Source organism: Manis javanica, chromosome 6 (genome assembly GCF_040802235.1).
Source record: "Manis javanica isolate MJ-LG chromosome 6, MJ_LKY, whole genome shotgun sequence".
Taxonomy (NCBI): Eukaryota; Metazoa; Chordata; class Mammalia; order Pholidota; family Manidae; genus Manis; species Manis javanica.
Window position 1 is genome coordinate 140368747 of NC_133161.1, and position 14137 is coordinate 140382883.

The 14137-nt window shown below is 37.3% G+C and overlaps 2 protein-coding genes across 2 annotated transcripts; both read left to right on the plus strand.

Moving 5' to 3' along the window:
* The first annotated feature begins 1127 nt into the window (after window positions 1-1127).
* Window positions 1128-6371, plus strand: LOC118968803 (olfactory receptor 8B3-like). The gene is made up of 3 exons (XM_037000846.2): window positions 1128-2043; window positions 3139-3212; window positions 6348-6371. The coding sequence occupies exons 1-3, from the start codon at window positions 1128-1130 to the stop codon at window positions 6369-6371; spliced, it is 1014 nt and encodes a 337-aa protein (XP_036856741.2).
* A 6212-nt stretch (window positions 6372-12583) lies between these two features.
* LOC108386489 (olfactory receptor 8B3-like) lies at window positions 12584-13604 on the plus strand. Its single transcript, XM_037000906.2, has one exon. It carries the CDS (start codon window positions 12672-12674, stop codon window positions 13602-13604), a length of 933 nt encoding a protein of 310 aa, XP_036856801.2. The 5' UTR covers window positions 12584-12671.
* The last annotated feature ends 533 nt before the right edge of the window (window positions 13605-14137 follow it).

Sequence of the window (14137 nt, forward strand, 5' to 3'; positions counted from 1 at the left end):
AATAAAGACCTTATTTTTGTTGGCTGTTTTAGAGGATCCAAAGTCTTATTCTGAAATTGTAGCCTCTAGTTCAGAAAGAATTCCAAGGCACATCTGAGATGAAATCTGTAGCATCCTCTTAGGATCAAAATAACCAGTCTCAGCCTGAAATTGCCCTATGAGGACCGCAGGGGTGAATAAGAATGATAAGGAAGCTCTGAGGGATTCTGGCCTAAGGAGGGTGAGTTTTTTGTTTTTTTTGGTTTTTTTTTTTGCTATCATTAATATAAAATCAAATGGGCAACATTGTGGTTACTAGATTCCCCCTATTATCAAGTCCCCACCACATACCCCATTACAGTCTCTGCCCATAGGAAGTTGAGTTTTTGAGTGCCATTTACATGAACGTGCCTTTTGTTATGTGAATGGTATGCAGAGATCTATGACAGGCCACTTTCATTCTTTTTGTGCAGTTCTGAGATTCAAGTGAAACTGGAAGAAGAATCTGTTTAAGGCAGGACCAGTGAATGTTCAGAGACATTAACGGGCTCAGGGTGCACAGCATCTTAGGAAGACCCCTCGCTGTGGGAGGCACTAATGCTCTTCTGTAGTTATGGCCTTCACTCTGGGACATGGGCGGTAGTTTAACATCTGTAGGTGCTGATCCCTCCGTGTTAGAGTAGGTGCTGGGTTCTCGGTCCCCCCACTGCCAAGTCTGAGCTCACTACAGGGCAGCACCTGGATGTTGGGATCTCTGCCTCCAAGTTTACAGGTGAGGAGACGGTTCAGGTGAATGAGGACGTGGTGAGATGAGAGTAGGACAGTCTGTCCTGGCGTGTCCTTCCTCATCCCTTCTCCCTTGCTTTTCTCAATGGCCGTGTCTGCATAGGGCGGCACCGGCCTTCCCTCTACGGCCTCATTTTGTGATCCCTTGTTACAGTGATCTTATAAAGGGCACTAATAAAGGGAAAGTTAGTGTCACTTGGTCTCATGATACTGGTAAAGGAAGATTTTGCAGGTTCAGATTGGGTGATTCTAAGATATTCCCAGCCTGGGTGCCTTCTTGAAGGAGGAAATATTACGGGAAGAGCTGGTTTTCCTTTAATTTAATCCTTTTTTCCTGTGCTCACAGCTCATCTTGGAAAAGAATGGCTCCTGAAAATGGCTCTGTCATTGCTGAATTTATTCTGTTGGGATTAACAGACAAGCCAGATCTTCAGTTGCCCCTTTTCTCTCTGTTTCTAGTAATGTATGTGCTCACTGAGTTGGGAAATTTGTGCTTAATAATTCTAATTGGGCTGAATTCACATCTGCACACCCCCATGTACTTTTTCCTCTTTAACTTGTCTTTCATAGACTTCTGCTATTCTTCAGTATTTACACCACAAATGTTAATGAATTTCTTTTCAAAGAAAAATATTATCTCCTATGTGGGGTGCATGAGCCAGTTCTGTTTTTTCTGTTTCTTTGGTATTTCTGAATGCTATGTGCTGACATTAATGGCCTATGATCGATATGTGGCCATCTGCAACCCACTTTTATATAATGTTACTATGAACCCTAAAGTGTGTTCCAGCCTTATGCTTGGTTCATACTTGATGGCCTTTTCTAGTTCCATGGCCCACACTGGATGCCTGCTGAGACTGACCTTCTGTGATGCCAACACCATCAACCATTATTTGTGTGACATCCTCCCTCTCCTCCAGCTCTCCTGCACCAGCATCCATGTCAATGAGCTGGTGGTGTTCATTGTGGGGGGCATCAACATCATTGTGCCCTGTCTCACCGTCTTTGTCTCCTACGGTTTCATCCTCTCCAGCATCTTCCGCATCAGCTCCACTGAGGGCAGGTCCAAAGCCTTCAGCACCTGCAGCTCCCACATCATTGCTGTTTCTTTGTTCTTTGGATCATGTGCATTTATATATCTCCAACCATCTTCCTCTGGGTCTATGGATGTGGGAAAAATCTCATCTGTCTTTTATACCAATGTGGTCCCCATGATGAACCCCCTAATCTACAGCTTGAGGAACAAGGATGTTAAACGTGCTCTGAGAAAGACCCTGAGCAGGAGAGGCTTTTGTTCGGAAACAGTGTCACTGTGCAGGTAATCATAGGACTGGTATGTTCTCTTTATTATAGCAATTTAATAAAAGACATGTCATCTCTTTTTGCCCTGTTGTAGGAAATTTGAATCTTGTCTCATTTTTTTCCCAGTGTTCTAATAGTACATCTTCCTGTCTCAGTATTGTCACAATTTCTTACTTTTCCTTTTTTATCTGATTAAAAACAACATTAAAGTATACATTTTTTTCCCCATGGTCATTATGGAGTTTGTTTTTTATCTTGGAAAAAAATGAACAGTTGTGAAAATGATATAGAAAAGTAACACTAGGGTGACATTGGACCATTGAGGTGTTTCTTTATTTTTTTGAGGAGTTTCTTCTAGTCCATTTGTTATATGCCACTGGATCCAGGAAAGATATGATCACCTCTCTCTGCTCCTGTTTTACGTCTTCTGTTCTCCAGGGATGTGCCTTCTTTAATTGCCAGTGTTTTACAGAGAGAGCAGATTCTCCAAAGACTATAAAACATAATCTCCATCTCAGGTTAAAACACTGTGCAGTAAGCTTCTTTTGGTAGAGATTTATTATTTACCTTTGTAACTATGCAACTGACACAATAGATTGTCAATATATATTCATTGTATAGACAGCACACTGAAGCTCAGGTAATGATTGTGGCTCGGGGCATATGTCACAGTCATACATAAGGTACAGTAAGAGGAAGATACATGGAGATTCTTACAATGCAACAGAGTAGAGCTGCATGCCACATGTCAATAGGTCCTAAAATCAGTCTCCTATGGTCAAAATTACTTCTTAAAATCGAGTTTATTGGCTTAAAGTCCATGTTGAGACAGATATGTTGCTTCTCCCTAAGTCTGGCACTGTTGCTTTTTCTGTTGCGCATTGGGACATTTCTCTTGTAAAAAATAGGCACCTTTAAATATTAAAATCACACCCAGTGGGAAGGTTTAACTTTCTGAGGTGGATTCTCTCATCTTCCTGAGAGAGTGGGAGGGCTGGTGGAATCCCATGGGCTGTTTGAAGTTCCTCTCTGACACGGAGTTAAACTGAACCACTTTAATTATTACTACAGAGAAGAGTATTGTAATCGCTTTTACCATTTTTGAACTTTGCACTGTCACATCTGTCAGTTTGTGTTGTCCAAAGGTAAGTGATGTGAGATGAACAGGAGATGGAATCCTCATTCTCATTTCATAGGTAATGGAGCTGATGGTCAGATGAGTTTATGTTTTGTTCCAAGACAGAACTTTCACAAGGTGAGGCAGGGACTGGGACTTGGGTGTTTTTGTGTGTGTGTGTGTGTGTGTGTGTGTTGAAGTACAGTTGATATGTAATGTTATATTGGTTTCAGGTATACAACACAGTGATTTGACAATTTACATATATTATGAAATGCTCACTATATTAAGTGTGGTTAGAATCTGTTATCATACAAAGCTTTTAGAATATTTTTTACTGTATTTCTTATGCTACTCTTTCATCCCTGCAACTTATTTTATAATTGAAGGATGTCCCTCTATATACATATACCCTTCACATATTTCACCTTATCCCCTACTCCTCCTTTATGGCAACCACAAGTTTGTTTTCTCTATTTATTCGTCTATTGCTCTTTTGTTTGCTTTTAATTTTTTTAGATTCCACATATGAGTGGAATCATATGGTACTCATCTTTGTCTTACTCATTTGATTTAGCATAATATTCTCTAGGTCCACCCATGTTGTAACAAAGCAAGATTTTTTCTCCCTTTTAAAAAAATTTTTTGTATCATTAATATACAATTAAATGAGCAACATTATGGTTACTAGATTCCCTCCATTATCAAGTCCCCACCACATACCCCATTACAGTCATTGTCCATCAGCATAGTAAGATGCTATAGAGTCACTACTTCTCTTTTATGTGCTATACTGCCTTCCCTGTGCCACTCCTGCTACATTATGTGTTCTAATCATAATGACCCTTTTCCCCCCTTATCCCTCCCTTCTCACCCATCCTCCCCAATTCCTTTCCCTTTGGTAACTGTTAGTCCACCCTTGGGTTCTGTGAGTCTGCTGCTGTTTTGTTCCTTCAGTTTTTGCTTTGTTCTTATACCACACAGATGAGTGAAATCATTTGGCACCTGTCCCTCTCTGCCTGGCCCACTTCACTAAGCATAAGATTTCATTCTTTTTTATGACTGAGTAATATTTCATAGTGCATATGTTTCACATTTTCTTCCATTCATCTGTCAATGGACACATAAATTGTCTCTTCCTTTCATCTATCAATAGACACACATGACTTTGTTAAATAATACTGCATGAAATAAAGGGTGCATGTATCTTTTTGAATTAGTTTTTTTCCTTCAGGTAAATTCCCATTACTGTATCCATAAAACTCCTAATAGAAAATAGATCATAAGGCCTTGAACACTGGCATTAGCAATTTTTTCATGGATATGTCTCTCCAAGGAAACAAAATGAGTGAAAATAAGTAAGTGGCTCTACATCAAACTACAAACTTTCTGTGTAGCAATGGATACCATCAAAAAAAAGTACATGGGTGTTCTGATTCTAAATATAGCAAGGAACCAATCATAACATAAATTAGTCATGGGGATGAAAGTATAGCATTGAAAATATAGTCAATATTTCTACAACATGTTTTTATGTTGACAGTAACTACACTACTTGTAAAATGTGGTAATGCTTAGAATAGTTGAACCACTGTGTTTTATACTTGAAACCAACATAATATGGTATATAGATTACACTTCAATTAAAAAAAATAAATTCAATAAATATATCAAGGTGGTATTATTATGAATATGCAAAATTACCAGACTTTTAAAAATGTCAATACAACATGAACAATGAGTTATGGTAATAAAGATGCCACATAACACAAATAAAAGCAAAATTCTAAAGTAAGGAAAAAGTCAAAAAGTTGTGTTTCACATTTCATATTTGACATTTCAGCACATTTGAGTATGTTCTTCCTTAATCCTGGCATACATAATCAGTAGAAACAAGTGACAGTAGCCATTGCAATCATTTGCACATTAGTTGACATTCAGTGGGTGGATACAGATTTTTGTGAAGCCCTACTTAAAATTAATAAATTATAAAGAAATTTTAGAAAGTGATTGCAACAGTGTCAGGATGGAGAAGGGAAGAATAAATGGAGGTACTATCAAGTAAGGGCAAATAGTGTGCAGGGGGCTGACTATGTCCTATTTGTAGATCTGCTTGGTTGTTATAAGCTATTCATTTTCAAGTAACCTTTGTGCATATTTTGTAGAATTGCGTGTATATTTGCACTTTCACAAACTGAGCTTTCAAAACATTGATTATACCCTAATTTAAACTGAATTTTAAAACTAATCAATAAGCAAAGACTTTAAATAAAGGAGGCCCAAGTATGTGGAAACAGCCCGCCTAGTACACAGTGACTCATACAGAAAACCAGCATATGTGAAGGAGACTGCATGTACTTTTAATATGATTTTTGAGACCTATTTCAAATAAGTCACTAACTTTGTGATGCAGTTGTATCTAAAAGTCAAAAAAGCAGTAGGAGAAGGGATGGTGATGTTGTAAATGGCATTGACTTTTACAAGTTTCAGTTTCTAAATGTTCATTGTTAGTAAGTGGAAATAACATTGACCTTGTTTCCTGTGACTGCCTTAAAATCTCTTATGAGTCCTGGTAGGATTGATTTTTAGATTTGTTTTGAGTTTTAATGTAGACAATCAGGGCATTTGCTACTAGAGATACTCTTAAAACTTTGTTTGCAGTACATCTGTTGTGTATTTCTTTATCTTGCCTTATTGCATTGTTTATTAATTCTAGCACAAAATAGTCATGAGAGTGGAAATTCTTGCATTGTTTCTACACTTTGGGACAGAAGATTCACTATTTTCCTCTAAATGTAAAGCTAGTTACAGTTTTTTAAGTGCCCTTACTCAGGTTGATGAAGGTCCTTTATATTTCCAGGGTTATTTTTTAAAAACAGTACATAAGCATTGTATTTTATTGAATGTTTTTGTATTTCTTGAGATGATAATATAGTTTTTTGTACTTTACTCTTTGTTGTTGGAAATTATACTGATTAATATCAGATATTAAAAATATGCATTCTGAAGATTAAGCCTGTCTGGTTATACTGTATTTTGCTTTTTATATACTATTAAATCAAATATATTAAACTTTTGAAAGTAATTTTTGCATATATGTTTATGAAGGCTATTGGTCTTCAGTTTTCTTTTTTTGAAACTACTTTGCCTTGTTTTGGTTCAGGATAATGCTTGTCTGAAGGGATGAATTGTTATGTGTTCATCCTATGAATTTTTGAGAATTTCTATATAATTCATATTATTTCTTCTGTAAAGTTTGTTAGAAATTAACTGCAAACTATCTGTGCCCAGATTTTTCTTTGTGGGAAAATGTTGCACCTTAAAATTTAATTTCTTTAATATCTATAAAGCCCCTCTATCTACCAACCCACTTCCTCATTGAGCTATAGCAACTTGTGCCTATCTGAGAATTTCTCCATTGAATTGGTTGTCAAATTTATTAGGTATAAGTTTGACAAATATTCCCTTAGTTTCCTTGTAATATTTTTAGCATATATAGCAATGTCCTGTCATATTTGTAATATTGGTTGTGTCATTTTTCTTTTCTGCTTTGCCAGTCTGCTAGTAGAATATCACATTATGGATCATAAAAATAAAACTTTTGGAGGACTGATTTTACATATTATTCCTCTTTTTCCTATTTTATCTCATTGCCCTTATCTTTATTAATTATAATTTTCAGTTTAATTTGATGGTGTTTTTTTTGTAGTTTCATAATATGGACGTTGTAATCTTTAACTTGAGACATTTCTTCTATCCAAGATTAGTGTGTAAGTGGAATAAATTGCCACATAAATGCTATATATAAGTACAGTGCATATATTTTGAAAGTTCTTTTACATTTTCACTTCAAAATATTTTCTGATTCCCTTAATTTTTTTATGATTATCATCTATTTCTGCTAATAGATTTATTTGCATAATTCACATACCATTAAATGTGCTGAACACTAAAGAGAGTACAGTATAATTTGATAAAATCTTCCACTCAGAGAAAATAGTTTTTTCATGGCTTCTTATAAAGTATAACTGAGTTGATAGTAACACTAAGAAAATTGTGGTCTAGCAGGTTTCAGCTCTCATCTTCCCACAAAAACATATTCACTTAACAACTACTCAAGTATGAATATAGCTCTGGGAGAGCTCTGGAGTACAATTATAAAGGTACATCAAATCTGAGGAGGAGAAAAAATGAGTATGGCTGCATAGAAAAGCATAGGAAATATTTGCCATTTATCAGCCGACCCCTTAGGCCAGCATACCTTTAAGGCAAGAGGTATCCCGGTGTGAGAACAGGAGTGTTGGAGAAATTCAGCAGCTTTTGCCACTGACGATCAGCAACATCCACTGTCACATCGAGCGTGTCATTCACCATCAAGAACCTGGATGGCATTGCAGATGCTGAGCCTGGGTAACAGGGCTGCTTGGAGTCTGTAGCACTGTGGTTCCCTGGATGGAGAGCCACCCTGGGCACATCCCAAACCTGAGTGGCTGCACTTGTAACCACCCTCCCTCCCACTACCACATGAACCATGTGCCCTGGCATGCCCCTACTGCATGCACATCACGCCCTATGTCTTGGTGTATCCAACACATGTTACACATATTACACAGTTGACACCAAGAGGAATCCCCTCAGTGGTGATCTCTCCCAGTAGGGACAAGAGTAGAACTCCATCAGCTTTCATCACTGATGCCCCCTCCATCTTCACCAACAATGACCCCAGCTGATGGGGCTACGAGAGTCCAAGCCTTCTGTGTCTACACAGAGAGTAACTCTAGATTTAAAGACACTTATAGGCTGAATGTCATGGAAAGGAAAAAATATTCCATGGAAATGGTAACCAAAGAAATCCAGACGTAGCTATAATTAGGTAAGAAAAAAATAGCCTTTAGGTCAAAATCTGTCAAAGACACAAAGAAGATTATCATACATAGATACATTAAACTTTATAGAAACACATAATAACATAAATACATGCCTACCCAACAACATAAAACAGTAGGGGATTTAACTACCCTCTTTCAACAATGGAGAGACTATCCAGACAAAGTCAAGACAGAGCTGCTGGCTCAATCAGCTCAATAGATAAATGGGACCAACAGACATTAGAGAACTTTTCACACAACAACAAATGAATATACATTCTTCCCACGTGCCTATGGAATGTTTCCTGGATAGATTGCATATTACATCCCAAAACAAGTAAAAAAATAGAAGAAAATAGAAATCCTTGCAAGTATGTTTTTGGACTTCCATAGAATGCCACTACATATCAATGCAATCCCTATCAAAATCACAGTGCTATTGTTGTAGATTAGACAACAACCATCATAAACTTCATATGGAATCACAGAAGGTGCCAAATAGCCAAATCAATCTTGAGCAATAAGAACAAAGCTGGTGGCATTAGTCCTCCGGTTTTCATAGTATATTGCAATCCTAGAACAATCAAAACTGCATGATCATGGCCTAAAAGGAGACAAATAAACCAATGAAACACACTAGAGAACTCAGAAATAGACCCATTCATCTATGGTCAACTTATTTTCCACATTGTTGCCAAAAATGCACAGTGAGGAAATGATTGTCTGTTGAAGAAATGATGTTGGGGAAACTGGACATCCTTATAGAGAAGAATGAAATTGGGCTCATTTCACACTATATACAGAAATCAATCTTAAATAAATTAAAATTTTAAACGTAAGATGTGAAATGAAAGGGAAATGCAGGGTATAAGTGTCCATGTTGATGAAAGTGGAGTTTCTTTATAACTGTTAGCAGAGGATATGTGTAAATTTCTGTACCTTTTTTTCATTTCCTTGAGAACCTAAAATTTTTTGAAGTTATGGACTTAAAAAAATCTTCCTGATTTTGATCTGGGCAAAAATGGTGTTCTTGGATATGACAACAAAACCAAAGCAAAAAAGAAAAAAAGTAGGCATGTGGGATTTCTTCACCATGAAAAGCTATTTCAGAGCAAAAAAATAATCAGCAACATGAAAAGGCAACCTACATAAAGAGAGAAAATATTTGCAAACCAAATTTCTGGTAAGAGTTTATATCCAAAATATATAAGGAACACCTACAGCTGAATAGGGAAAACATCAACACAAATCAAATAACTCCATTTAAAAATGGGCAATGAGCTTGAACTGACATTTCTCATAAGCAACATACAAGTGGGCCAACAGTGTTATGTAAAGGTAGTCAAAATCACTAATCTTCACAGAAATACAGATGAAAACCACAATGAGATAATATCTCACAGTTAGAATGGTTACTATTGGAAAGGCAAGAGATAGCAAGTGTTGTTCAGATTATGGGTAAAACAGAGCCCTTATAGTGTTGGCAGGAATATAAAATTGGTATAGCCATTATGGAAAAAAATATAGACATACCTAAAAATAATAAAATAGAAGAGCTACCTTATGATCATAATCCCAATCTGGGCATATATCTTACAGAAATAAAATGTGTTTCTCAAAGAGATATTTGCACTCCATTGTTCACTGAAGCACTTTTCACAATAGGCAAGATACAGAAACAAAGTAAATGTCTGTCTGTCAATGGATGAATGGATAACGAAATAGTGGTATAGGTAAAAATGGAATATAATTGAGCTTTAAAAATAAACAAAGTATTCTGCCGTTGTGACAATATGATGAACCTGGAGAACATTATGATAAGTGAAATAAGCCAGATGCAAAGAGACAAATACTGTGTGGTCTCTTTTAAATAACTATTCTATAATTATCAAACTCATTGAAGAGGAGAGTAGAATGTGGTTGCCAGAATCTGCACACAGTTGGAAAAGGGAGACATTCATCAAGGTCCATGCACAATGAATAAGTTCTGAATACATAATGTACATAAATGTTAGTATAGCTCATAATACTGTACTGTATACTTGAAATTTGCTAATAATAAGGTGTTAAATTCTCCTACTACAAAAAAATCCTCCTACTCTGATGTGATTGATATTTTAATTAGATTCATTTGGATGATTATTTCAAGTGTTTATAAATATCAGAAAGAGCCATGTATTTTAAATACATAAAATTACTATTTTTCAATTGTATATTGTAAAGAAGGGTGGAGGAAAGAGAAAATAACTGTTAGCCAAATTCTTCTATAGCCTTTATGGAGGCTGAATCACAGTTTGAGGCTTATTTCTTTATTACAAATGTCTACTGCCCGTGGTAATGGAGAACCATTGAAATTTCTTGAACTAGGGAATCACAGAATTGTGTTTTCAGAACTCATTCTAGAAGCAGTGTAGGTGGCTAAATCAGAGGGAGTATGTGAGAATGCTAGAATAATAGATAGGAGCCTGTACAATTTAGCAGTACAGCTCAGTTAAAACCTAACAATTTCTATATTTCTGTGTTGGCTGGGGGGAAGTGATAGAGGTCATTGTGGTTTGTAGACTCAGCTGTTACATGCTTAGCATTGGACATGTGGAAAATATCCTGAAGGTTTTCAACCAGAGAAAAACATAATTTTCAGGAATGTTTTTGAGTTCCTCCTATGTACACTATATTGTACTTATCAAATAAGACAGAAATGAAGTTTGCTATTTTAGAACTTTGGATTTATTGGAAAACACAGGAAGTAAGGGAAATAAAAATCTGATGAGTGTCATGAGGGAATATCTGTCAAAATTCATGAGAGCCCAAAAATTGACACCTGAGACATTATTGACTTTGTACCAAGGACCAGGAACTGTTGTAACCATTTCACTTTCATTTTTTCATTTAATCATCAAAACAACTCAATGAGAGAGATGCTACTTTTACCGCATCTATTTTACAAAAAGACAGAGGAAAAAAGAAATTATCTTGCCCGAGGTGTTTCTGACAGTAACAGCAGGAGGACTCATACACACAGTCTGCAAGCCTATGTGCCTTACTCGTTTTTGTGATGAGAAAAAATAGATGATTTCAGCGAATGAAATGTTACATATAAGGGTCCAGCAGGATAGTGAGGTAGAAACTGCCAGTAGGTGTTCAGAGGTTAAGACTTTATGAGGAATATATGACATTGCAAGTTATTTTAGAGATATCACAGGAGGGAGACATCTGAAGTGACATACTTCCTCTTGAAAATTTTCAGGTAAAGAAACCAAGAATCCTGGAATTAGAAAACTTGCAGAAAATGTTCCACTCAGGATCTGGGAAGAAAGAAAGAACAGCATACATTTTCCCTCTGAGATGATGATGACAGGGAGATGGGAGTGCAGTTTTGATTCGGTCTTGGGAGATGAGCAATCTCTACCGAGACCTGAAAAATGAGATAAATACTGAGTCCCTAAGGAAGTAAAGACAGATCCATGGCCCAGGGTGTAATATACAATCCTCTTATTTCCCTTTTCCCTTATTCCCATGGGGAATAGACTAACCAAGCTTCTACTGTGTTTATAACCAGATGCATTATATCACAAAATCCACATTCAATCGTCTGTATCTTAACAAGTGGCAATTATGGTAGTAATTAAGACCTTATTTTTCCCTGCTGTTTTAAGAGGACCCAAAGTCTTATTCTGAAATTATGGCCTCTAGTTGAGAAAGATTTTCAAGGCGCTTCTGAGATAAAATCTGTAGCATCCTCTTAGAATCAAAAGCAGCAGTCTCAGAGCCTAAAATTGTCCTTCCAGGCCCACAGCGGGGAACAATGATGACAAGGAATCACTGAGGTTTTCTGGCCTGAGGAGGGTGAGTTGCTGAGTTCCATTTACAGGAACATCCCTCTTGTTCTGCGAATGATATGCAGAGATGTATGACATGTCACTTCCTTTTTCATTTTGTGCAGTTCTGAGATTCAAGTGAAACTGGAAGAAGAATCTGTTTGAGGCAGGACCAGTGAATGTTCAGAGACATTAAGGACTCAGGGCGCACAGTATATTAGGAAGATCCCTCGCTGTGGAAGGAATTCTCTCTTTTCTGTATTTATGGCTTTCACTCTGGGACATGGGCAGTAGCTTAACATCTGTAGATGCTGATCCCTCAGTGTTAGAGTAGGTGCTGTGTTCTTGGTTCCCCTGTCACCACGTCTGAGCTGCACTATAGGGCATCACCTGGATATTAGAATCTGTGACTCTAATTTTACTGGTGACAGGAGGTTTCAAGTGAATGAGGACGTGGTGAGATGAGAGTAGGACAGTCTGTCCTGGCATGTCCTTCCTCATCCCTTCTCCCTTGGTTTTCTCAGTAGCCATGTCTACATAGGGCGGCACTGGCCCTCCCTCTACGGCCTCATTTTGTGATCCCTTGTTACATTTATCTTATAAAGGGCTCGAATAAAGGAAGAGTTTGTGTCACTCAGTGTTATGATACAGGCCAATGCAGATGTTAACAGGTTCAGATTTGGTTATTCTCAGATATTCCCAGCCTGTATGCGTTCTTGTAGGAAGAAATATTATAGGAAGAGCTGCTTTTCCTTTAATTTAACCTTTTATTCCTGTGCTCACAGATGACCTTGGAAAAGAATGGCTGCTGGAAATAGCTCTCTCGTTGCTGAATTTATTCTATTGGGATTAACAGACAAACCAGATCTCCAGCTGCCCCTTTTCTGCCTGTTTCTAGTAATGTATATGGTCACTGAATTGGGAAATTTGGGCTTGATGATTCTAATTGGGCAGAATTCACACCTGCACACTCCCATGTACTTTTTCCTCTTTAACTTGTCTTTCACAGACTTCTGCTATTCTTCAGTATTTACCCCAAAAATGTTGATGAATTTCTTATCAGAGAAAAATATTATTTCCTACGTGGGGTGTATGACCCAATTTTATTTTTTCTGTTTTTTTGCTCTTTCTGAGTGCTATGTGCTGACATCAATGGCCTATGACCGCTATGTGGCCATCTGCAACCCACTCTTGTATAATGTTGCCATGTCCCCTAAGGTGTGTTTGAGCCTGATGCTTGGTTCATACTTGATGGCCTTTTCTGGTTCCATGGCCCACACTGGATGCATGCTGAGACTGACCTTCTGTGATGTCAACGTCATCAACCATTATTTTTGTGACCTCCTTCCTGTCTTCCAGATGTCCTGCACGAGCACCTACATCAATGAGCTGGTGGTGTTCACTGTGGGGGGCATCAACATCATTGTGCCCTGTGTCACCATCTTTATCTCCTATGGTTTCATCCTCTCCAGCATCTTCCACATCAGCTCCACTGAGGGCAGGTCCAAAGCCTTCAGCACCTGCAGTTCCCACATCATTGCTGTTTCTTTGTTCTTCGGATCATGTGCATTTATGTATCTCCAACCTTCTTCTGCTGGTTCTTTGGATGTGGGAAAATTCTCTTCTGTCATATATACCAATGTTGTCCCCATGATAAACCCCTTAATCTACAGCTTGAGGAACAGAGATGTTAAAGTTGCTCTGGGAAAAACTCTGAGTAGGATAAAGCTTTGACTAGAAGCAGTGTCATTTTTCAGTAATTATATGACTGGTATATTATGTTTTTTTAGCAGTTTATGAAAATACCTTTTTACCGTGGTGTAGGAATTTAAATCTTATCTCAATTTGTTTACAGTTTTTTAGTGGTACATCTTCCTGCTTCACTGTTTTCATAATTTCTTCTTTTTCCTCTTTTACCTGATTGAAAGCAACATCAAATATACATTTTGTTCCCCATGGTCATTATGGACTTTGTTTTCTCTTGGAAAAAATTGAACAGATTTGGAAATAATTTAGAAAAGTAACACCTGGTTGATATTTGATCAGTGAGCTTTGTTTTTTTTTATTGAGGATTTCCTATCTGCCTTTTATCGTATGCTCTGGATCCAGAAAAGAGATGATCGTCTCTTTCTATTCCTGTTTTACATTCTCCTTTGGCTAGGGACATGTCTCCTTTAAATGCCAGTGTTTTGCAGAGAGCAGGTTCCCAAAGACCATAAAACATAATCCCTTTCCCAGGTGTAAACTCTATGCAGTAAGCTTCTTTG

Excerpts from the sequence above, each read along its gene's own strand:
- LOC118968803 (XM_037000846.2), top strand. The coding sequence starts at position 1,128 with ATGGCTCCTGAAAATGGCTCTGTCATTGCTGAATTTATTCTGTTGGGA. Across the intron at positions 2,044-3,138 it reads TGCTCTGAGAAAGACCCTGA|AGAAGAGTATTGTAATCGCT; the intron begins GCAGGAGAGGCT and ends TTATTACTACAG. Across the intron at positions 3,213-6,347 it reads TCAGTTTGTGTTGTCCAAAG|GATAATGCTTGTCTGAAGGG; the intron begins GTAAGTGATGTG and ends GTTTTGGTTCAG.
- LOC108386489 (XM_037000906.2), top strand. The coding sequence starts at position 12,672 with ATGGCTGCTGGAAATAGCTCTCTCGTTGCTGAATTTATTCTATTGGGA.